This window comes from Diabrotica undecimpunctata, chromosome 7, assembly GCF_040954645.1.
Source record: "Diabrotica undecimpunctata isolate CICGRU chromosome 7, icDiaUnde3, whole genome shotgun sequence".
Classification (NCBI taxonomy): domain Eukaryota; kingdom Metazoa; phylum Arthropoda; class Insecta; order Coleoptera; family Chrysomelidae; genus Diabrotica; species Diabrotica undecimpunctata.
Genome location: NC_092809.1, coordinates 157,160,239 through 157,186,167, shown reverse-complemented (window position 1 = coordinate 157,186,167; position 25,929 = coordinate 157,160,239). Strand labels below are relative to the sequence as shown.

The window sequence follows — 25,929 nt, the reverse complement described above, 5'->3', positions numbered from 1 at the left end:
TGTTTTAGAAGCTCGTTGGTTATTCCGTCTGGTCTTGGTGACTTTCTAGTTTTGAGTAAATTTATTGCTATTTCTACTTCCTGAAAACTGATTTATATTTTTCTCGTTTCTCGATCGGTTTCTCGTCAAACCTCTCGTCAAAACCAATCTGCTAACTCTTGCGAAGAATATTTCCGAACTGATAACACACCAGAAGATAAAGTTGCATTAAAAAAATTGTTGACACCAGGATATTATTGAACCAACTACTTACTGCATATTCCACAGAAGAACAAGAGTTTTCACTGTGGATTCAAAAGTGGAAAAGAGTCGTGCAAAATAATGGAAAACTTCCTGATTATATTTTAGAAGTATTAGAAAACTGCGATATTCATATGTATCCAAATATCAGAATATTTCTGCAAATATTAGATACAATGCCAGTCAGTGCACCAACAACAGACCGTTCTACGCTTAAGCGTCTAAAGACTCGGCTTAGAAATAGAACTTCTGCGGAAAGGTTAACTGGTTTAGCACCCATTAATGTGCATCCTGAAATTTCTCTAGATGTTGATGCAGTCCATAGAGCGATTTGATAAATCAGATAGGTAAAAAGAATATTTACTTAACTTATTCTTATAGTATTTTTAGTCACTGGTCTTTTATTTAACACTCGTTGCCGGCTCTTGCTGACAATTCGTGAAAAAAATTTCCAAGTAAAAAAATATTTCACTTAATTATAGCCTAATATGCCTAATTATAGAAATAACTATTCCTTAATTATATTATGTTTTTTGTTGAATACTACTACTACTTGTCGGTTTATAACGTTCTCCGTCGTTTTCCGACTTCCAATCGCCACTTAGTCCGGTTATTCCATCTTCTTCTTCTTCTTCTTCGCCTTCTGTCGTCCATGTTTGGACATAGACCTCTCCCAACTCCTTCCATAGGTCTCTATCCTGAGCAACATATTTCCAATTTGTTCCGGCTATTCTTTTAATATCATTAACCCATCTCATCTGTGGTCTTCCTCTTGGTCGTTTACTTTCGTAAGGTCTCCAATATTGTATTGTAGTATTCCAACGTTGGTCTTTTTGTCTAGCAGTGTGGCCCGCGAAGCTCCATTTAAGTTTGTCAATTTTTGTTGTTATGTCCTCGACTTTTGTTTTGGATCTTACCCAGTCGTTCCTCTTTTTATCTGACAGTCGCATACCTAACATTGCTCTTTCCATTGTTCTTTCTGTTGTGGCTAGTTTATTTATGTTTGCCTTGGTTAGGGTCCAGGTTTGACATCCATATGTCATGATAGGAACGATGCATTGGTTGAACACTTTGCTCCTCAAGTATTGGGGTATTTTGCGGTTCTTAAGTATCCAACTAAGTTTTTCAAATCCTGCCCATGCTAGTCTTGCTCTTCTAGTAAATTCCGCACTTTGGTTCTCTTTGTCAAGTCTCAGGATTTGGCCTAGGAAGATATATTCCTGTCTATTCCGGTTGTTCCATAGGTCTTTTTTATGGCCCTCCCTCTCAGTTCTTTATTTATTGTCTACTTTGCCAACTTTTTTTCGATCTACATCGTTTTCTCTTTACTTCTGGTTGCCATTTTAATATTTCTTTTGGTATTCGTTGTTCATCCATTCTTTGTATGTGTCCGAACCAGATAAGTTGTTTTGTTGTTAGGTCATCTGTGATTGTTCGTTTGATTCCCATTATGTCTCTAATGCGTTCGTTGGTAATCCTTTCTCTTCTAGATCTTCCTACAGCTCTTCTTCAAAAATCCATTTCCGTCGCTTTCAGTTGAATTTCATTTTTTGTTGAATAAATTAATTTAAATAAAATGCTGTTTACACTTATTCTTAAGGTTTCTTCCTTATTACGGAAGGGTGTCTATAACTACAGCAAATTGCTCTCTATCTTGAGCTGTTCTTAGTGTCGAATGTGTGTACATGCCTGTCCAGTCTCTTACATTCTTCGGCCAGGAGCATTTTTTTCTTCCTGGACCTCTTTTTCCTTCCATTATGAGTCGTAGAAAGTTATATTTTTATTCTCTGTAAATGCGTCCTAGAACTCCTAGATAACTCGTTTTTCTGTTGTTTACAATATTTAGGAGTTCTCTCTTAGTCCTCATTCTTCTTAGCACCTCGTTATTGGTCACGTGCTCTGTCCACGAAATCTTCAGCATTCTTCGAAAAACACACATTTCAAAGGCTTCTATGCGCCTTATACTTGTAATTCCGAGAGTCCATGTTTCCACTCCGCGTAGCAATAAGGAATAAATGAATGTTTTTACAAATTGATATCGGATATCTAATAAGATAGAGTTTATTAGGAATGTTAAATGCATTCATTAATTATTACACTTACGTTGAGTTATTGCATTTAAATTACTTAACTTTGGTTTATACTTATTTATCCTTGGTTTATTCTTGATTTTGTAGCTATAGGATAGGTGGGTTTAAATTAATTGTCTTTAAAATACCTTGTTTAAATTAACATTCCTTGATTTTTCACAAATACTTCCTCGTCCTAGGAACGCAACTCAGCAATATTTGCAATATCATTTTAAAGTCGTCTACTTTAAAAAGTATAATATATGACTGAATTTTCAATATAAATGAGTCAGATAAAATTAAATTATTAGAAGAATTTTTCACCACGTAACAAAAACAAAATTTGTTTAATTTATTAATCTTTGTATTTTGATAACGATTTCCGAAGTGGAAATTGAAACGTCAATAAACTTATTTTTAACTTTAAAAAGAATATATAAATTGTAGGCATACTTACCAAATGTACTGCTACAAGGCTATCATCATTTGCTTGTGCACAATAAAAAAGAGACAACAATATAATAAAAATCATGATAAAACTATTAAATATATTAGAACAATAATTAATACTATTTTAAAAATTTTAATTTTCTAAGAATTTCTAAACACGTTTTGATTACACTTATAGATAGATGTTCATATCTTTATATTTTAATAACATATTTACGACGGTGAAGGATGGCGACAAGTGGAAATATTAAATTGGAGTGATAAAAATACTCGAATATTAACAATTTTTGTATAGAACTAATTACGTTTTATAATTTGCAATAGCAAAAGATAAGTCTATATATTTATGTAACAAGCAGTTGATAAACATAGTAAATTTCAAGGGGAGTTTCAAGGAGAGAGCAAAAAAGATAGTTTCAAATATATATATACAATATATATATATATATATATATATATATATATATATATATATATATATATATATATATATATATATATATATATATATAATATATACGAATAAGAAAAAAGAAGTACTTGTGACTCGTTTTGAACAAATATATAACTGTTTTGGATGGGTTGGAAAAGTGATTGTATCAGTAATTGCACTTTTTTCATTCCTTTTATTAAGAGATATGTAGATGATTTAGTTTTGGCACTTCCTAAAAACAAAATTCATGAAACAGTCAACATTTTCAACAGTCATAATCAACATATACAATTTACAGTTGAGGAAGAGGTAGATAATTCTCTACCCTCTATGAACGGCATGTGGAATGCAATTTTAGATTCCCTTGCCAAGTAATTTATCCAGCTGTTTGTTTCGCAAATTTTAGGAAACACAGTGGTAAAAATTTGAATTCGGTTTCCCTAGGTAGAAATCGTTTGATTTCTCTTTTTGTCATAAGAAACTATTTGTAAAGGACTGAAATCTGTGTTAAAAACAAATAAATAGTTCTACGAATTGAACATTCCCCAAATTTTGGCAAAAATATTATAAATTTTTCAGGCCACCTCTAAAAGTCCGGCCACTTGTAGTGCAAGAATGTGTATGACGTGTTGCTTTTGATCATATGGATGTAAGATGCGTGACCATATTTGAATTTTCAATATTTGTATTTTATAATTTAATTATAAACAATAAATTTTACTAAATACTACTACTACTACTAAACAATAAATATTACTTTGTAAATAATAAATATTATTTAGAAAGCAATAAAGTTAATGAAATGTACTCAGTTCGCAATATTGTTGTATTCGGGCAATAGTGCGAGTATTGCCAGATCTTTATTTAATGTAAGATATTCTTATACATTCCAATTCAATTCCAGGTTTTATACAACAATTCAACGAATTTCAATATAGTTTTACTGTGATCCTTATTCCTAAAAAAATTTATGATAATTTCTAAACATAAAACTATAACAAATAATCAAACAATCGCCATTTTGTAATAAATAGTATCCCAAACGATTGTAATTCTCGTCTTCTCAAAACCACCCCAACAGGCTAGCGAAGAACCTTATGAGGCCCCAGGCAAACAGAAGACTAAAGCCTCCAAACGATCTACCAACAAGATTTTAAACTTTTAAATTTTAAATTTATTTTTTTTATTATAAACATTATATTAGAGACAAATAATTTTGTTACTAAAATTATGATTTAATAGGTTATTGTCACTGGACACTCTCCTGCAAGTCTCTTGTAATCTAATTAAACAATTTACTTACAATATTGTAATCCTTATTACAGATTGTAAATAAATGGGATGTTCAAAAAAAAACTTCCTGGAAACCTGACGTGCTGAAAAAAAAAAGTAAGCATAGATTCGTGAACAACAGTGATCAGCACATTTTATTTACTATAGGACAACTATTAAACTATAAACACTTTTTCATAAAAAAAATATGTGTTTGTGTAATACGAATTTGTGTGTAATGAGGAACAAATGATCCATTTTGACTTGATGCAAAAAAATATTTATACCACAATCCTAAGGTAAGTATGTTTACAAAAAAATATAAATAAACAATAGTAAAACCATATAATTAACTGAAGAGGGCATCTGAGTACCACTAGACTCTGCAACAAAGAAATAGTGTGATTAGATATCTGTTGATAAGTGATAAGGTTTTGTTTTTAAGATTTTACTTAACACAAAAATTACAATATAAAAACTTGACCGGTCTACTCAAGTCACGCTACTATAAAAAATATTTATACAATGTGTAAAAGCCAAATGGAATAAATTCATTATTTAGGTTACTGTACATGTTAATAAAAAATCCCGAAACAAGTCAAATTTAAATTATAACTTGACATTCTTTAACGTGAAAATGCAACCCCTACCTTTAACCCCCTTAGAATGACAGGTACAACCCACAACCCCCAATTTTTAAAATAGGAAGTATAGGCTTGTGATATATCGTTTGAAAGGTCTTTTCATTCTCCATTCAAAAATGTTGTCGCTTTCAAGTTTATTAAGATTAATTAAGATAAAATAAATTAAAATCATGTGGTTACCGAAATTCCCTACAATACAATCAAAAACTAAAATGTAATGCAAAACGTAATAAAATGTAGAACACGAAAAAGAACTATGAATGTTAATGAAGTAGATGTTCAAAATGTTCACCGCGAACGTCTTGGCAACATCCTAATCTCAACTAAAACTGTCTTCTAACATTATTTAACATAACAGGCGCGATCGACCTAATCTCAAGCGTTATTCGTTCTTTTAAGTCATTTAAATCAGAAGGTTTAGTTTTGTACACATGGCTCTTTACATATCCCCATAAAAATAAATCTAATAATGTGAGATCAGGTGATCGCGCTGGCCATTCAATCGATCCTTGCCTCCCTATCCACCGATTGGGAAATATTGTATCGAGGTACTGCCGGACATTAAGTTGGTAATGTGGTGGTGCTCCATCCTGCTGAAACCATATCGTATTCGCTGGAACTTGAGGGTTTCCTGGATCAAGATATAAATTTGCCAACGTTGGAATGACATCATTTTGAAGTAGTGTCAAATAATTGTTGCCATTCAAGTTGCCCTCAATGAAAAAGGGACCAATGATATTGTTTCCTACAATCCCTGCCCAAACATTAACCTTTTGAGGGTATTGAGTGTGTTCTTCTCTCATCCAGTGAGGATTTTCCATGGCCCAGTAGCGGCAATTTTGGCGATTAGCATGACCGTTAAGTGAGAAAGTACACTCATCAGAAAACATAACGTCTTCTAATTGGATAATATTGTTATCCAACATGTCCATCATTTGCTCACAAAAAAAGTTCTCCTATCAAAATCGTCTTCCATGAGCTCCTGAGTAGGTATCATCTTATAGGGATGCAATTTATTTTCTTTTAATATGTTTACTATCGATGTATGGCTAGCATTGAATGTAGTGGATGCCTGTCTACTCGATGTATGTGGATTTTCTTGAAACTCAAGCAACACATCTAATTTGAGTTCATCACTCAGTGCATTGACAGCTGCTTTTTTTATCTGCCTTACATGACCAAACTCGCGAAACCGCTTCTCTATTTTACTTATTGTTCCTTGGGATATAAGCGGTAAATTAGGAAATTTCTCATGAAATAGGCGAATTACTTCCTGTTGTGTTTGGGTGTTATCTCTGTAACCAAGCATTTGTAAAACTGTTATTTTTTGCATTTCCGTTAATCTAACCATTTTTCAGAATTGAATTGAACTAACTTTTTAGTTAAATTAAAATACTGACAACTTAAATAAAACAATTTACTAATGCGTGTTAAAATAACGTTGCCACAGAAATTCTTTAAAGTTTTTTGATGGTTACCATCTAAAAACCACATTGCTATGGTTTTTGTTCACTTTCTCATTATCAAGACCTAAACGGGAAATAAGTTTTGAGTATATTTTAGCGAATTTCGGTAATCACATGATTTTAATTTATTTTATCTTAATTAATCTTAATAAACTTGAAAGCGACATTTTTAAATGGAGAATGAAAAGACCTTTCAAACGATATGTCACAAGCCTATACTTCCTATTTTAAAAATTGGGGGTTGTACCTGTCATTTTAAGGGGGTTGAAGGTGGGCGTTGCATTTTTACGTTAAAGAATGTCAAGTTATAATTTAAATTTGACGTATTTCGGGATTTTTTTTAAATATGTACAGTAACCTAAATAATGAATTTATTCCATTTGGCTTTTATACACTGTATATAAAATATGGTAGGTACATCTAATAAATTAGTAAATAAACGAAACATAATACTATTCGGAACTGACATATTTTCGGCCTTATTATATCCACAATAAATTTATAGATAATAAACCTCCATTCAAACAGAGTGTGTATACTTTCACCTAGAACTTATGTCTCTTCTTCTTGTCTTCCCTAGGCACTATCTCGTTTTGAAAATTTGGTTCTCTAAAACCAGCCTCTTCAAAAGGGATTATAGCTTATACAGTCGAAGTTCTTTATTACGCTTTTCTTGCTTACTAAAGTGTAAATTGACAAGTTATAATTTAAAACGATTACGTGGCATAAGGCACTCACTGTACTTTGTTTTAGTAGAATGGATTTTTTGACCAATACTAACAAAACTTTTCTAATTTTTGCATTTTCATTCACAGAAAAATTGGCAAAAATGTCTATAACTCTTCGACACTTGTAGCGGCACACCTACGAACTCTAGATTTTGGACCGTGAATACCTATATTCAATATACCTTCTGATCTGCGTATCGATTGGTTTCTAGCAACGTCCATTCACAAATAGGTAAAAATAATCGAGGTGTCTTTTATCATATATCTCAAAAAACTTTGCTTTCATACCGAGTTTTGGACACTGAATGTAGTATTTCTGAAGTTCTTGCTGTCTACATTCGTCCATATCAAGGGTGCGTTATGATCAATCACAATGCCATCCTCATTTTAAGAACTTTCATCTTCTGGCAGTCGCTATTGGAAAATAACATTTTCAATGATGAAGTCTGAGTTTTTACGTGTAAGATTGCTTACATTTTGTAAGTTTCGTTGTAATTTCGGTCATTTGCTTTCGGGAACTCCTTCATTTGATCAATAACTACTTACTTCGTCATCACTAATTAAATTGTTGTTATTATTTCGATAATGCATAAATTATGTGTTCTTTTTTTGTTAAATTTTAAAGTTTAAAATATAATTTTAATAATAATAATGCAATAAATATTATTCTGTCAAGGTGGCAAAAGCACTCTATCTAAACATTCTATTATATGCTACTTTAAAAATACTTATTGCGATGGCTTGTTAATAACAAATACTCACTTTTATTCCCTCTGCAGAGCGATATATCTTCTGGAATGTTCTCTTGTACTAATTCTTTAAATTTTTCCAAGGGACAAAAGTTGTTGCATTTTGGTACTGTTAACAATTCTGGTTCATTATCATCGTTCTTAAAATAAATCTAAAAAAAAAATATAATTTAATTTAAAAAACTACTTCACAGTGAATTACCTACGAATACAAGATTTTTCGATAATCTAATCACTATTTAAAGGACAACAGGGTAAACAAAATATTTAACCCATCACCAAGTAAAAGGAAACTGTCACTGGAGAGTTTTCCTAAATTTTTAAAATGGGATAGTTTCCGGGAGTTGGCTGTATATTATATTAGTTAAAAAACTAGAACTTCAAATTAAAAACTTCTGTTGTAAGTGGTTTAATATTTATTTAAAAAACTAAATTAAAAATCCAAACGGATTTATTGAGGTTTCATTTTTTTTTATTTTTTTTTTTTTAATAAAATCTCAATAAATAACACACATTTAATAAATATATCTCTAGAATAAATATAAATAACTTTTAAATAACTTAATGGTATGGAACATTACTTTCATCTAACAAACAATCACATTACACCTATCTCTACTTCATTAGATAAAATCAGTCTCCTCAAGAACTTCCCCGTTTACTGTCAAACAATTACAATAGCAGACTTAAGTTCTCCATTCAACAATACAGGATAGTTTGAACCATGTTCTTTCAACCATCAATTAATAGAGTACCGGCATGTAAGTAATGTTTTATTTATTTGTTCATTTATTAATTTATTACAATTTAATAGACTATTTTACCAATTTGTGAGTCTTACCTTGTCTGCTTAAACATTTTATTCATTTTGAAAAACCACAGACATGTAATATTGGTATAATTACTGTAATTTATATCATCTATCTTTGTTTATCTTTATTAGACAACACCCTACAGGCGAATTCTAAGGATATCATGGACAGACAAGATAACCAACGAGACCGTATTACGAAGAGTGGGCAAAGAAAGAGAGGTGATGTATACCATTAAAAGGAGAAAGTTGGAATATCTCGGACATATAATGAGAAACAGCACTAAATACAGATTACTGAAGGTAATTCTACAGGGTAAAGTATTCGGAAAGCGAGGAATTGGGAGAAGGAGAATATCATGGTTGAAGAACCTGAGGAAATGGTTCTCCACAACAACAACGAATCTATTTAAAGCATCAGTCAATAAAATAATTATAGCCAGAATGATTGCCAATATTCGGAACGAATAGGCACTGAAAGAAGAAGAAGACAACACCCTAATATGGGCTTATTATTTCAGCATTTATTTAACTTGTATCGAGACCTGAAGATGCTTTGCATATTGTAGAAAGTGAAACCGGTCGTCTGGATAGTTAAATTAAATTGATTGTGAGTAAGTCGAATTTATTATTTCTTTTACCTTTTTTCTAAAGGTCTTAAATATAAAATTTAATTTTAAATGTATCAGGTCGTGTTTCTGCTGCGTTTGTCATTATTGGTCGGTTTTAAAAATCCTCCCTTCGTTTCTTTCCCTATATTTTTATTTCTACTTATTATTTCAGTTAGGCAAGCTGTAGCTCTAGTTGCTCTACTTACTTAATCTTACACTTGTGTTTTGAGTTTTCAGTAGCTATGTACTGTGATGCCTAGATATTTAAACTCCATCACTTGTTCTATTATCTGACCTTCCAGCTCTAACTTACATCTTAGTAGATTTGTTGTTATAACCATGCATTTTGTCTTTTTTTGGGAAAATTAACATGTTGAATTTTCTGGCGGTTATATTAAATTGGCGCAGCATACATTGTGAATTATCTTAACTTTGAGAGAATGGTATTGCGTCGTCTGCATAGCAGATTATTTTAAGTTGTTTTTCTCCAATTTGGTATCCTTTTTAGTTCTTACTTTTTTATTATTTCATCCATAATCAGGTTAAATAATAAAGGACTCAGGGAATCCCCTTGTCTTATCACATTACCAGCTTCAATTGGATTAGTTACTTTTTCTTCTACTTTTACGTTATTGTGTTGTTCTGGTAGATATTTTCGATCGTTTTGATTATTCCTAGAGGTATCTCTCTAGCGTTGAGAAATCTTTTTAAACATATTTATTTTTATACTAACCTTAAAACCGTAAGCAGAATTTATATTATGAAGTTCAAGTACAATCAAACTTCCATAATCAGGAATCATATCTTCTTTCAAAAGATTCATAACACGTAGAAGACATACGATATTATTTTCATTAACAGACCATATAAACATTTTTTTGGCTGGAAATTTACCATCAATTTTTGACTGAGTATCATCAAGAATATGTTTTAATAGATATCCTAAAAATTAAAACAAATAAGTTAATACAATGGGCCTTTATACAGAATGACAATTGATGGGCTTGGTGCAATAACCGTCCACGTGTACATTGCATATTTTTGATAAAAATGAAACTGATTCATAGTCAAAAACTGATGCATATGACATTAAAGAAAAAGGATTAGGTGCTTTAGTTACCGAAATATTATCAGGGGATGCAGAATTAAATATAAATAATCTATATTTCGATAAAGTAAAAGAGTGCTTTTTAACCACGGATTTAAAAAAAAAAGGCTCGAGATATATTTTGAAATCAAACACCATGTCCTGTGTTATACGTTCCCCAGTGAACTTTTTACCACAGCTATCAACCAATGAAAACCATTCTTCGGGTACATACAAAATCTCTTTCTTACGCTTCTTTTTTTCAATTTGTGCAAAATCTCAGTCACACGGTAAAAAGCTGTGTGACTGAAAAAAATATCTTGGAGCGAAGTGCTAAAAATTCGCTATAAATAAATGAAAGTCAACTAAATTACATCGCTCAAATCTTAATATTAAAAAATTTTTTTACTACTCCTTGTTGGTTTATAACGTTCTCCGCCGTTTTTAGACTTCCAATCGCCACTTAGTCCGGTTGTTCCATAGATCTTCTTCTATGGCCCTCTCTCTCAGTTCTTTATTTATTCCTTCGCTCCAACTTTTTCTCGGTCTACCTCGTTTTCTCTTTCCTTCTGGTTGCCATTTTAATATTTCTTTTGGTATTCGTTGTTCATCCATTCTTTGTATGTGTCCGAACCAGATAAATTGTTTTGTTGTTAAGTCATCTGTGATTGTTCGTTTGATTTTCATTATTTCCCTAATGCGTTCGTTGGTAATCCTTTCTCTTCTAGATCTTCCTGCAGCTCTTCTCCAAAAATCCATTTCCGTCGCTTTCAGCGTTGAAAGTGTTCTTTCTTTTAGTGGCCATACCTCACAGCTGTACAAAGTGATACTTTTTACTATAGTCTCATATATCCTCTTTTTATTTTCTTTGCTGATGGATTGGTCCCATAAAATGCTGCTTAACATTGTGATGGCTTTTCTCCCTGACATATTTCTCTCTCTTATGGCTCTGTCTAATGTTCCATGTTGTGAAATAGTGATACCTAGCTATTTGTAGTCACAGCAGTGCTTTATCGTGGTGCTATCGTCTTTCTTGAGATCTTTTTGCTCTACTCCAATGCACAGGTATTCGGTTTTCTTTTTACTTACTTCTAGACCCCATATTTCGATTAATTTTCGTGCCATATAGTTTAAATCGGCATAATCTTGAGCCATTATTACTTGATAGTCTGCAAAGTTGAGCGTATATACCATAGTGTTGGTGAGAGGTATCCCCTTTCTCCTGCATTTTTGTTTCCATCTTTTTAAAGCACTTTCGAGGTATATTTTGAATAAATTGTTTTAAGGTATTAAATATGTTCGCATGCTCCGAGATTAGATACTCATTTGTTATTGCTTGGATGTCTCAGATATTGAAAATCTTCTCAAAATTAAGAACAATTTTCATAAAGATTCAGAAACATTATCCTTAGATTTGGTATTGCTAAGGGACCCAAGATGGATATAAAAATCATATACTTTAGATCACGTGATATGTGTAGTAAATCACCCAACCTCTAAAGAAGAAAAAAATGCGCACATGAAAGGAAAAACCTCCTTTTTTCGCAGAAGCAGAAAATGGAGAAATGCTGAGAAAAAAATGTTATTTAAATACAAGATTTAAAACAAAATAAATTCCTGTAAAAATGGATCAAAATAATAACTAATATTTTACCTCCACACATTTGTCGCAGTTTTCTAGATCCTGTAACCATAGCATTGTGATCCAGTGTCAGATTCTTTAATGGATATGGATAAACTTCATGTGCCCAATCTGGTAGGGTATAATTAAGTTCAGTCTGAAATTCGAAGAAAGTAAAATAAAATATTTATGTTAATTAGCTATTTTATGCTATAAGTATTATTTTATACGGGATTTACACCTTGAGAGCCACCATGAAATGAAAATTGTTGGTCCCTGAGACCAATTTTTTCTGTAATAGTCTCTGCAAATCCTTGGAGAATGAAATATACAGAACATTATCTAAATTCAAGAAGTTCGTGACAGACTACAATTATATCTAACTTACTTACATAATCTTGTTTTATATAAGAACATGACCACCTTTCCTGGTTAAATTTTTATATGCATACAGTTTAGTCATTGGATAAATTGCTACTACATCTTCATTGCGGACATAAATTCACCGATTTTGTGTAGCTACTTTTTTATTTGACCTATAAACTATAATTTGTACTTTTCTTGGTGCTAACTAAATAGCTATGAATATTTCTGCGTAGTATAATTGGTAATTACAAGTTCGAATGTTCTAAACCTATGTTGTATTTTTCTTACCAAAATTCGAAATCCAAAATATAGATAATATGGTTTTACGAAATTATTATATGGTTCCCCGGTTTTATTCGTGAGAGTTGCTAGTAGCTCGTCATATTTGCGATAATCTTGTGAAGCTAAGAAATCATTGGATGCCGCAACCCATGTTTGACATCCAAAACAGAACAATTCCTAAAATAATAAATAATTAATATTAGACACACAAAAACAAATGTTGATATATTAAATAATATTAAATAACAATAACTGTAAAGTATGGAAATTAATCAGTTTTAATGAAATTATTTCAGAAGGTATTACACAGAGTGTTGATAATTATACCAACTATACCAACAAGAAAAAAGACAACTATACCAACAATATTTAAGCTCCAAATCATTACAAGACAAAAGAAAATATAAAGAAAAACAAGCAGAAGTACGAAGGAAAATCTCTAAGAAGAAGAACGAGTCTTGGGAAATAAACTGCCAACGAATAAATACTTATCTAGGAGAAACCAGAAGCACGGAAACTGATAAAAAAATTGAAAAAAGAAAAGAATAAAGAAGTAATACAGAGCATAAAACCGAAAGACTGGGAAGAGTATTTCAAAGGACTTTTGGTAGAGAATAGAGTCGAATTTCAAGAACATAGAAATCAAAACCAACTATTTCAAGAATGCATAAACGCAAGCGAAATCCCTATGGAATGGAAGATATCATGCCTCAGTACTACGGGTGATAAAACTAATTGTGAAAATTACCGAGAAATAGCTGTAAGAGATTCATATGTTGTTCGTCGACCTACGGAAAGCCTACGACAGCGTTCCACTGAAGAAGCTGTGGCAATAAATGAAAAGCACGAATATTATAATAGAATTAATAAAAGCGGTCAAAATGCTATACAACCAACCAATAACAAAAATAAAAGCAGGGACACAAGTAACAACAGGATTTATAACATCAAAAGGATTATAGTAAGGATGTTGTCTTTCCCCCACTTTATTTAAAATATACCTCGAAAGTGCTTTAAAAAGATGGAAACAAAAATGCAGGAGAATGTTTGTTTGAGAAACTAATACACTTGATTTCTTTTTATTTTCTTCTTCAAAACGCAATAAACAATTGTACAAACAAATCTACATCTACAATGTTAAACTTCTAATCGCCATCTTGACGTTGTCTATGCAGCTGTGCGTCTGCTGTCAGCACTGTCCTTTCAGCCATGGGAAATGCACCCACTCCAACCGCAACTGCAGTTATTTTTTATTTCTCCTCAACAGGAATCCTTTTAAATTTTTTTTATTGTTTGAATGATGAACCCAATTTGGAAAGGGGAAAAGAAAGTAATAAAAAACTACATGACGCAAGCCAGCATCAGAAAACTTTTGAAAACCAAAAATGAATGTAACGTATTCAACGTGTTAATAATGTAATACTATTCACGTTAAATGCTCAACAAAATTCATTGTTTTTCCAAATTCCAGTCGTTATCTTTGAAGTAAATTACTATTTTATTGGGAATAAGCCACAATTGAAGGTTAAAATAAGTTTATTGACGTTTCAATCTCCACTTCGGAAATCATTCTCAAAATACAAACATTAATGATAAACCGTTATGTTTGAATTTAATTTACACATGTTTAAAAGAAAAGTGGATTAAGTTAATATAGCCCATTTTTTGTATTTTATATGAAAGATGTAGATTTTATATTTCTAGCTTAGATTGACCACTTAAACGTAGATATTTTTCAGTAGATATTTGTATTGCAATATCGTGTTATTTCATTTTTTTAAATGATTTTACAAACCACAGTATTCCTCAAACATGCTCTAAATTGACTTTTGCCATTTTTATTTTCACTGGCTCTTAATGTTGTATTTAATTTTTAGTAGTAAGGTAATGTTTTCAAGAATTTTGTAAAAAAAAAGCATAGGCATTATATCTTTGCTCCAGACAAATACTAGGGTTAAAATTGAAATGCCTGTAAAGTAAAATTGAAATTTACTTTAAACCTGCAGAATAGAGGATTATTATTACCTGGTCTGAATTTCTTTTAATATATTCATATGATATAGGCTGCCAGTTAAATCCAGGTAACCAAATTAGATCCTTGGTAGGTGGAAATAATCCTGCCAGCATTGCTTGTAATGACTCCTTGCTTCTACTAAAATCGCTAGTTCGTGCATTGATTAAATCTTTGCTGTACTCTTCGTCCAAAAACTCCGAATAACGTTGGCGAATTTCTTTTCCTATATTATAAACTTTTAGTTTCCCTTCCTACAACCAAAGTTACAAATTATAATATATGGTTAGATTTATACAGATAAAGTTGATAATAATAGACTTTATTTATTATAAAATAATTACCAATGAACTGAGAATTTAAATAAAATATATGTATTTAAAATATATATTTTGGATGCCAAAACACTTAAGATAAAAAAAGCAAGACCCTATACTTATAGGCGAGTAGTTTACTCCTATAAGAAGAGCATAAACCGACTAATTTTATTTCAGTTCTACCGTACCAAACCTTTTTTATTCGGTTCTGTATATATTTTTAACCCATTATGACCTAGTGTTACTTTTATGTAACGCTTGCAGAGATACTTAGAAAACTGTACATGAAAACTCATCAGTTTGGCTATAATCACGTAGATGGCTTTGTAAGGCATTCAAAACAAACATAAAAAGCATTCTGTGCAAAGCCATGCTGATAGTTGTTTTAGTTAGTGAGTAACTGCAATCTGAATCAGATACAATTTAGTAAATATCATGAAGCGTAACATTCGTTTCGAGTAAGTGTTACACAAATCTTATTGTTAGAGTAAAATGCATGATATTTTTACAAGAACACTGTTAAATAATGCTTTTTTGTTGTTGTCTGTGAAAATTTATAAAATACTTTGTGTATGTTTGATAAAAAAGCTTTGAATTGTAGAGTTACATATATGTAACGCTAGGCTTTCTGGAGTACATGTCCTTTTCAACCTTGAAATTCTAAGTATTAATACTCTTTATTTCTTTCTAGACGAGGTTTAACTATACAAGAAGCAATAGAATTAGCATCTATAGATGATGCAGATGAAATCACCATTGATCCTCCGGATGCCAGTGAATTAACGGATGAGGATTCTGGAAATAAGGATGAGGGTGGCACTTTAGACAATCTAACTGGCCGTCAACTTCTGTCCAAAGTGAAAATTAGATTTAAAAAATATAGAGATGGTGATGATGACGAAGCTCTTTCAGATGATGCATCCGAACAAAATACAGACGGAGAAAATATAGAAAATGAGAATTTTAAAAAGCAGGAAGAGAGGGGGGATATCCCAAAAAAAATTAAGCTTAACAGTAAAATCAACTGAAACGAGAATTGTGATTTAGTTCCGTCACATGCACGACCTTTTTCTGTGCAAAGTAATAAAGAAGATATCGAAGATCGTGTTGCTCTGTTCGAAAAAATGTTAGATGATAATACTATCCAGATGTTAGTAATAGAAACAAAAAGGTATGCCTTTTTTAAAAACTGTCCAGATCCTCAAATTACGGCGAAAGAAATTCGATAATTTATTGTCATTCTAATCGTGAGTGGATACGACTGCAAACCTAGCAAGCGACATTTTTGGGACAGCCAGCCTGACATGCAAAATGAAGCCGTTTATAATGCCATTAGACGGGAAAGATTCACTCAGATAATGCGATTTGTACACTACGCAGATAACTCCAAAGTAGATGCTAATGACAAACTCTTTAAACTCCAACCGCTTGCAAATATGGTAAAAAATAATTTTCATAAACATTTTGTTCCCGTTGAGCACCTGTCTTATGATGAGTCAATAATTCGATACTTTTGCAAGCACGGGTGCAAGCAATTTATAAAAGCAAAGCCAATTAGATTTGGTTTCATGATGTGAGCGCTCAATTCCTAGAATGGATATCTTCTAGATTTTGAATTTTGCCAAGGTAAACAAAAATATATACAAACCACAGTTGAGGAAACCTTTGCAAAACCTACCACTCCTCTGATAAAAATGTTGGAGAAGATACCACATAAAGAATATCCTTATCGTTTCTATGTGGATATTCTTTTCACTAATAAAAACGTATTTAACTACTTGACATTAAAAGGATATAATATTACAGGAAGCTTTAGGGATGACAGAATTCCTAAAACTTGTCCACTACCGAGAAAAAAAGAATTGAAAAATTTGAATCGTGGTAGTTTTGCTTCATGTATCGACAGCGATCATGGTATTTTTTTCATAAAGTGCCAAATAATACAATAATATGGGAGGAATGGATTTAATGGACCAAAACATCTCTACATATAGAATTGGAATCCGTTCAAAGAAGTGGTGGTGTCGCTGTGCAGGAGAGGGGTGTAGCAGTAGTAGTCGAACAATGTGTAGCAAATGTGATGTCGGCATGTGTATTACTGCAATTATACTTTTCATATGAAGACATTCTAGTTATAATATAAATTTCATTGTTTTTCTTAAGAATTTATTTTATTTTAGTTACGGTACCGTAATGACCCAGCGTTACATTTACGTAACACATATTTGTTTGTTAGTTAATTAGTTTTTGGGTTAAAAAATTGTTAATTTGTCTATTATTATACATTTTTAATAAAAATATATTAGTTCCTTTAATACAAATGACAAAAAAAATTAACTCGGGTGATAATGGGTTAAGTTAAAAGTTTCAGTACACTTTTTTGGCAAATTAATTTTTTCCGTTTTTCTACCACTAAGATGTGAGTTTTAGGGGGAAGCCAGGGGTAAAAGTGGCTAAAACTTTCTTGCATCTTTTTTGGGGTCCCAAAATTTACATTCTTAAATTCATTCAGTGGCATTTTCGTCTATGACGACTGGAGTAATAAAATCGAATAAAAAAGTTTGGTGCTGTTGAAACGCGAAACAAATTTAGACAGTATATTCCGTTTCTAAACGTCTTTTAACGGGTAAAACGCTTGCCTATCACGAGCACTCGAGCTCTGTAAGTAATAACTAGGGCTATAACTACAAAGCACCAGGCTTCGATATGATCACCGGCCTAATATTCCAAAAATTACTGACAAAAGGAAATGTCCTACTAAAAATGATATATAATAGTATCATAAGATTAGCCTACTACCCGATTAATCGGAAGTTCGCACAAATAATTATGATTAGTAAACCAAATAAACCACCAAATATTACTACTTCATATAAACCAATCAGCTTACTTCCAATAATGTCAAAAATCTTAGAAAGACTTCTGCTCCAAAGAATCTCAGAAGACATCGAAATTAATTCAGTGATCCCAACACATCAGTTTGGCCTCCGCGAAGTCCATTCAACTCACGTCATAGGATTGTTAAAAACATTCATGTATGCCTCGAAGAGAAAAAAATTTGCACTGCTGCCTTCCTGGATATAGAACAAGCCTTTGACCGTGTTTGGCATAACGACCTTCTGTATAAACTTAAGTCATCCCTTCCCACTCCTTACTATCTACTCTTAAAATAATACCTCACAGAACGTCCCTTTCAAGTCAGATTCCTTACAGAAACCTCTCATTACTATCCCATAAAATCCGGTGTCCCTCAAGGAAGTGTTCTGGGTCCCCTCCTGTACCTCATATACATTGCTGATATCCCAACAACAAATACGACCCCAGGAGGCATGTTCGCAGATCACACCGCCATAATATCCATCGATGATGACCCCCAAGTAGCATCAGGAAACCTTCAAATACACCTGAACCTACTACAAGACTGGATACATAGATGGAAAATCAAAGTTAACCATACTAAGTTTAATCAAATTACATTCACCAACAGGAACATCATATGTCCGAGAATCAGACTGAACAACATATTACTGCCAGTAAAAACAGAAGTCAAAAACCTAGGAATGACACTTGATCAAAAGCTCACGTGGAAAGCACAGATCTTGGCAAAAAAATCGAAATTAACATGAAAATACGTCAAATGAATTGGCTAAGTGCAATCCAAAAGTCATTGAGATTAGAATCTTCTGATTTGAATTTTTGTTTTAGAAGGGATGAACACTTAATGTCGATTAAAATCACATACTCTGGCACAGTTAGCATCGATGGCTTGGTATGTTTTGTGAATGGATTCTCAACCCAGTCGATGTCCTGTAACTTCTCCGGGAAATAATCTTTAAAGGATTTTTCGAGGTTAATTAAATGTTCAATTATGTTTTTCCACATCTAAGGTTAGTTCTTACTCAATCTTTTCCAGGAAGTTATTTAAAAGAGTAAAACATTGGTAATTTTTTTGTTCTACACATTCAGAAGCAAATTTTGTTTTTAAGGGACAATATTTTGTCTTTTACTGTGAACGTGGTTACTATTCTTCCTTGTAGGGACTGGCAGAATATGTTGAGTTTATCGAATATATCAGCTAAGTAAGCCAATATCATCAACCATTGCTCATCATGCAATAGTTCAACAAGCGTACTAACAGATACAGAAATGGGTTGTTCAGCAAAGAATATCGTACGCTCGTTACGCAATTCAAATAATCTTGATAACACTTTTTCTTTTATAGCCGGTGGTTTACCACTCAACCAAATGGTTTAAGATGTTTTCAGCGCACCATACCGGGGCTTAAGCGAAAAGTCGTAATTAGATGTAATTATGAGATGAATTTTCTACGAATGTTTTATTTAACTGTCTGACGGACACGGAACCCCTGCACCCCTTCTACGGAACCCCAGGGTTCCTCGAGCCACCATTTATTAACCGCTGGCTTAGGAGATGCCACCAATAAAACTTTTCGACACAAATGTAACCTCAATATTTTGACATAAATCGATAGTTTTATTACGATACAATAAGTCGTGTAGATACAATGAATTTTTAAAATTAGAAAGTCGGTCGAAAAATGGATCTTAGCATATCCAACAGCAATGCTCTCCAGTTTCAGCGACTAATCCAGGCCAGTTACACCCAAAACAGCAGTCACACAGCAAAACATTGATGCGGTTCGTCAGTCAAATAAGGATGACCGCTGTGGAACATATTGGGAGATAGAGGCAGTTTTGGGCATTTTAAAGACCTCGATCCAAGGAATCAAGAGGTCTAGAATTCAATGCGTGGGTAGCGATTCCAGTTGTCAGAAGAAGCCATCGGTGGCTTTAAAACAACGATTTTGCAGGTGTCAACTAAAGGCTGGAATAACTGTTTTATCAATTGGTTTAAACATATGCAAAAACGTATTGGTGAGACTTATTTTGAAAACCAATAAAAAACTTCAAGTTTGTACATTTTTTGTCTTTATGGCTATATGAAAAACTTAAAAGACAACCCTCGTATAACTTACATTAGTTAGTTCACCAAAACCGAAAGGTTTAAAATAGGACTCGTTATAATACGGGCTGGATTTGTACAAATTTGACCTTTCAGGACATCTGTGTCCATGTCGGAAGAGCTGAAAATGAAAAAAAATATATAAAAACAATATTTTTCAACAGGTTGAAAAAAATTTATAATTTTTATTTATTTGCCACATTTTGTACTTGTTTAAAATAAACAGGTACAATTATTTAATATATAATCTTTATTCTAATATTGCTCTCTTTGAGATGAGAGTGCTAAATCACACAACCAGCGAAAAAGTTTCAAGCTATCATAACAACAGGTTTAATATTATACTCCTTTTATTGTTCACTGTAACAGGATCTCTCTATTGGTGGTACCATATATGCTGCTTTAAATCCCTCCAATTTTCATTTGTGTGTAAAGGCGATCATAGTAATTTTATGGTGATTTATATTTAGCTCCTTCTCATAAGGCATTTGTTTCACTAGTTCTAGGTCCTCGTTCATACGATCTCTGACTATCGTATTGTACTTTCCTTGCAATATGATTTCCAAATCATCTGTGATTGTTTTATAATCAATTACCTTTAAAGTATCTATTAGTCTATGCACTATTAGATTCCATAGCAGCGTGGTCAGAATTCCTACCTGCGTGCATCTTCTGACGACCGGAACAAAAGGGACTTTCCAACAATTGTATCCAATATTTCCAACTTCTAGTCAGTTCAAGAAAAATTAACAGAAGCAGCCTTAGAAGAAGTAGTTTAAAAAATCAGTCACTCTATTAATAATAGAGATTGCATTACACTATAGTTTATTTTTATGAACGAGAGAGTAATTAGCATAATTTTAACTGGTAGCTCCGACCACTCCATGGGCGTGCTCAAGATTAATTGAAAAATTACTTTGAATAATTGTAAAAAATAAATGAATTATTTCAGTGTTATAAAGTGTTATGTGTATGTAAACAAAAGTGACCTCTTTTATCACACACTATATTAGAACTGACTGGCCTACATTAAAAAGGGTTTTAAAAAATTCACATTTTTTTTAATTTTTAAAAATTACAAAAGAGAAAAAGAATTTTTAAAACCGTCTAAGGTATGTTAAATAGATGAATAAAAATATTAATATAAAACTTACAGCTACTTGTTACAAATCCAAATCAGATTCAGAAAATGAACTTTCAGAACCAAGATTTATAATAACTGGCTCGATCATTTTATCAGTAATATTGTCCAGCTTCCACATTTTTTCCTCTTCTTTAATAGTGTGATTTACTGCCTTTTCCCAGTTTTTAGGTTTTACATTATTTACGGCCTCCAAAAACAACTGTTTAACATCATGAATTTTAAAAGTGGTATTTTTTCTTGAAACTTCACTCTTTATCTGTGCCCATACCAGTTCAATCGGGTTTAGTTCACAATGATATGGTGGGGATCTAAGTACTGTCATTCCACGATTTTTGGCAATTTCATCAATTTCGTATTTTTTAAATTTTTCTTTATGAAGGGCACACAACGAATAAAGTTCCTTTCTTATAGATCCGGGATGGTACGTAATATTTTTTGAACTCAGCCAATTCTGCAAGTCTTTTTTTAACCACTTGGTTGTGGGCAGTCCTTCTATAAGTCTGGAGTGATAACTTGCATTATCCATTACTATTACACAGTTCTTAGGAAGAAGATCTATCATTTGTTCGAACCATTCTTGAAAGACATCAGCGTTCATGTCTTCATGGTAGTCACCGGTACGAGTTGATTCAAAAGTTAATAAACCACCTTCAACAAAACCGTCTGAACTGCCAATGTGTACTATTATCAGCCTGCGTCCCTTTCCTGATGGTGGGTTTAAACCAGTAGATAAGTTATTTACAAAAGCGTGCCTTTGACTTGTAACAGTTTTATCCTGCCAAAATTTATTTGGTGTATGACCCTAGTTGATCCATGTTTCATCAAGATAAAATATTTTTCTTTTTTGGTTTCTCATTTCCTTTATGGTTCTTAGAAAATGTCTTCTCCATATGACAATATCGCTTCTTTCTAATAAAATAGACTTTCTGGGATTCTTTTTCCAGCCGAAGCCTATTTCTTTTAAAAGTTTTCATAACGTACTTCGACTCATTTCTGGGTAATCCTTATCATCTCGAACTGAGACAAGAACTTTATCCAATGTTGGAAATTCTTGTCTAAAGAAGAATTCATGCACTTTCCGTCGAAGTCCTTCTTTAAAATGATATTCTATTTGAAATTTTGGTTTCCCTGGAGCATTACGTGGCATTTGAAAACTACCACATTTCTCTTCTTTAATAACTCTGTAAATCGTAGATTTCCCAACACCAAGTGTACTGCTAACTAACTCAACGGTCTCATCAACACTTTCACATAAACGTTTGTCTGTAAATGATTTAAAACAATTAAATATTAATGTTTTTTCATTAACTGTTAGAGGACCAATTTTTCGGCGTTTACACGGCACTTCCAAATTTTCCATAACACTAGTATACACAATAAACTGCACCTTGCAACTGAAGTACCTACTTTTAGTGAACTGTTAAGAATTTTGAATACGCCACTTGGACCTTCCTATATACAAAATGGAAAAACCCACTATCACATTTTCTGTGGAATAAGTTTAGAAGGTAATTATCTAGTCAATTACTGTCGTAGATTCCTGGAATTAAAGAATTAAATGTTTGATTGTTGAAACCCTTACTTCGTGGAATGCACTCATTTCAGATAAAATAAAACGTTTTATTTTATCTAAAGAATTAAACTTTATTTTGCAAATAGGCAAAGAATTAAACTTTATTTTGCAAATAGATAAAATAAAACGTTTTATTTTATCTAAAGAATTAAACTTTATTTTGCAAATAGGTAGGTACTTATTAAACTTTTATTATTTATATATAACCAATAAAATAAACATCTTACATTTCTTACAAATTCATTAGTACCTGTTAACCTCCATCACTCCGACACTGGCAACCTTATTTAGGGATTAGTAACCCTCACAACTATTGTATTCTATTCTGCTCCAACCTTTATACCTGGTGGTCATACTCAATTTAAAATTGTTTTCCTATATACTTCTGTAAACTTGTTGACAAATATCTGTTTTTCATTGAGTCACCCGTATCAACAGTTTAGGGATTTGCATACATAATTTATTGTTTTATTACTCTCTCATACATAAAAATACACTATACAAAATTCTCTTTTTAATACAGCAGCAATAAAAGGGATATCCGCTACCGTATGCAATTAAAAATATATGACGATGACACCGTAGTATTAGCAGAAATTAAAAATCTACTAAAAATATTGATGAACATATTATCAGAAGCAAGTCACAGGCTGTGTTAGGAGATTAACTTTTTCAAAACCAAAATTTTGGTATTCCACAAAAACCCCCATGAACAAGTTACACCTAACGTACAAAAAAATGATAACCCCCTTAAAGTTTCCAAAGCTTCATATACTTGGCAGAGAAATACTAGACCACTCAAAAGAAATTGGAAGACGCATCGAAATAGGAAGATCTGGTCTCAATAACATTGAGAATACTAAAGTGTTATGTGTGGACTCTATTACTATATGGCTGTAAGACCTGGACATTAAAACGGTATGACGTCAACAAATTAAATTCATTTGACATGTGGATGTACCGCCGAATGCTAAGAATAAGCTGGACCAGCAGAACTACAAATGAAGAAATATTGAGAGCAATGAACACAGGCCCTCATTTGGTCAATACTATCAAAAATTAGAAAGACGTCATATCTAGTACACACAATGCGCCATAGGGAATTTGAGCAACTCCAGGTAATATTAGAAGGCAAGATTGAAGGTAAAAGGGGCATAGGACGAAAGAAAAAATCTTGGCTACAAAACATCAGAGATTGGACCCACACAAGAGGAAATGAATTAATGTATTAAGCCCAGAATAGAGAGAAATTTTCCATATTGATCACCAACCTCAACAGAGAAGGCACTTAGGAGGAGGATGCAATTAAATCAAAGCAAAGCTGAAAATAGATTACTCTAACAGGGGGGAGCCCACAGGGGAGAGTGCTTTCTCTTGCCCTATAGTCACGGCTGGTCGATGACTTGATCTGGCTCTCTGACGTACAGGAAGGTAAAAGTGTAGGCCTATGCCTATGATCTAATTATTATACTAAGAGGAAAATGTGGTAATGTTCTATTCAGCACATTCCAAAGAACATTAAATATCCTTGCTAGGTGGTGCGACGGGGAAAACGTTTTCTCAATCCCAGTAAAACAGTAGTATGTCAGATATGGCCCTACTCTAAACAAATTAATTTATACTCCAATTATATGTAGGTGTCTAACTGATATGTATAAATTGAAGATATACTCACCACATGTACTGCTACAAGACTCTCATCATTTGCTTGCACACAATAAAGAATACAGAGCAATATAATTAAAATCATGATTTATGTTGGGAAGATGAAACTATTAAATATATTCAAATAGTAAGTAATACTGTATTTAAACATTTAGTTTCCTAAGAATTTCTTAACATGTTTTGACTGCACTTATAATTAGATGTTGATAGCTTATATTTTAATAAAATTTTTTAGACGGTGAAGGATGGCGACAAGTGGAAATATTACATTCTAATGATAAAAATACTTTTAATTATTAAAAATTTCTGTAAACAACTAATTACTGTTTACAATTTGCAGCAGCTAAAGATAAATGTATATTTGTTTAACAATTGATAAACCTAGTAAATTTCAAGGATGATTGGTTTAGCAAAGCTTGTAACGCCTTTTCTGGACACAATGTTTACCAGAGAACTGGATAATATTATTACAATAGATTGGTATAGAAAAAAGTGTAACTCTGGGAGATATCTCAACTATCATTCTTACCACAAGTCAAGCATGAAGTTTTTCTAGTGAAACAAATGACCACAAGAGTTTGTAAACTAGCTGACCCTGTTTTTAGAAAGAAGAATCTCAACATCGTTTTACAATTGTTCCTAGATAATTCTTACCCCAAATCCTTACTCAGGAAAATCATCTTTAACACATCCTCTATTATACTCAACACACAAGTGAACCCTCCCCAAAATACAGGTGCTATAAAAGTGAGTTCTGATTCCCATTCACTGACTAACAATATTCCTAAAATATCTTTTGTATCACTTTCATTTATTAAGGATGTCTCTCCCAAATTGACCAGAAATTTTGGCTCAATATTTACCAAATGTGAAAATTGCTTATAAAAGCACTCTAGTTGTGGGATCTTTATATAAGTAATTGAAAGACAAAGTACTTAACTCAGATAAAAGTATTGTTGTATACAAACTTAGTTGTTTAGGCTGTGAAGGTTCTTATATAGGTCACACCTCCCAAAAAGTTTCCAGCCGTTTGACTCTTCACAAGAGTGACATTAGGTTACACGCTTATAGATGTTCCCTAGCCACACATGCTAACACAACAGGGCACTCTTTCGATTTTCCAAATGTGAAAATCCTATCCACGGAGAGCAATTATTTAAAAAGATTGTTTCTCGAGATGGCTTTCATTTTTCAAGAAAAAGAAACCATTAATAAAAAGACAGATACCAACAATTCAAGCAACTTATATTCATTATTATTAACTTTAGAAAACCACAAACCTACCAATAAAGGCAATTCATCGTCAAAAAGATAAGTTTCATTATATATGAGATATATAATATCTCTTCTACTTCAAAATAAGTCTTTTTGCCTCTTATTTTTCAGAACATTCAAAGTCAAAACGAC

The 25,929-nt window shown here is 32.3% G+C and overlaps 2 protein-coding genes across 2 annotated transcripts in view; both read right to left on the bottom strand.

Annotated features, from left to right (window-relative positions):
* LOC140446069 (venom acid phosphatase Acph-1-like) overlaps window positions 1-3,029 on the bottom strand; it is a 36,823-nt gene extending 33,794 nt beyond the window's left edge. The window contains exon 1 of the mRNA XM_072538588.1: window positions 2,767-3,029. Within this exon, the coding sequence (XP_072394689.1) occupies window positions 2,767-2,841 (75 nt within the window). The 5' untranslated portion in view covers window positions 2,842-3,029. The remainder of the gene's footprint in view (window positions 1-2,766) is intronic.
* A 1,353-nt stretch (window positions 3,030-4,382) lies between these two features.
* On the bottom strand, window positions 4,383-24,805 carry LOC140446070 (venom acid phosphatase Acph-1-like). The gene is made up of 8 exons (XM_072538589.1): window positions 24,533-24,805; window positions 20,154-20,261; window positions 14,855-15,094; window positions 12,836-13,006; window positions 12,215-12,338; window positions 10,207-10,415; window positions 8,065-8,203; window positions 4,383-4,847 (listed from the first exon to the last, which is right to left on the bottom strand). The coding sequence occupies exons 1-8, from the start codon at window positions 24,605-24,607 to the stop codon at window positions 4,774-4,776; spliced, it is 1,140 nt and encodes a 379-aa protein (XP_072394690.1). The 5' UTR covers window positions 24,608-24,805; the 3' UTR covers window positions 4,383-4,773.
* Between the last annotated feature and the right edge of the window lie 1,124 nt (window positions 24,806-25,929).

Bases quoted from the DNA above. Each gene is read 5' to 3' on its own strand.
- LOC140446070 (XM_072538589.1), bottom strand. From the start codon at position 24,607: ATGATTTTAATTATATTGCTCTGTATTCTTTATTGTGTGCAAGCAAAT. The intron at 12,339-12,835 runs GTAAGAAAAATA...TTCGAATTTCAG, and splicing joins ATTTTGGATTTCGAATTTTG to ACTGAACTTAATTATACCCT. The intron at 8,204-10,206 runs GTTAGTATAAAA...TTTTTTTTTTAG, and splicing joins ATTCTGCTTACGGTTTTAAG to ATTTATTTTAAGAACGATGA.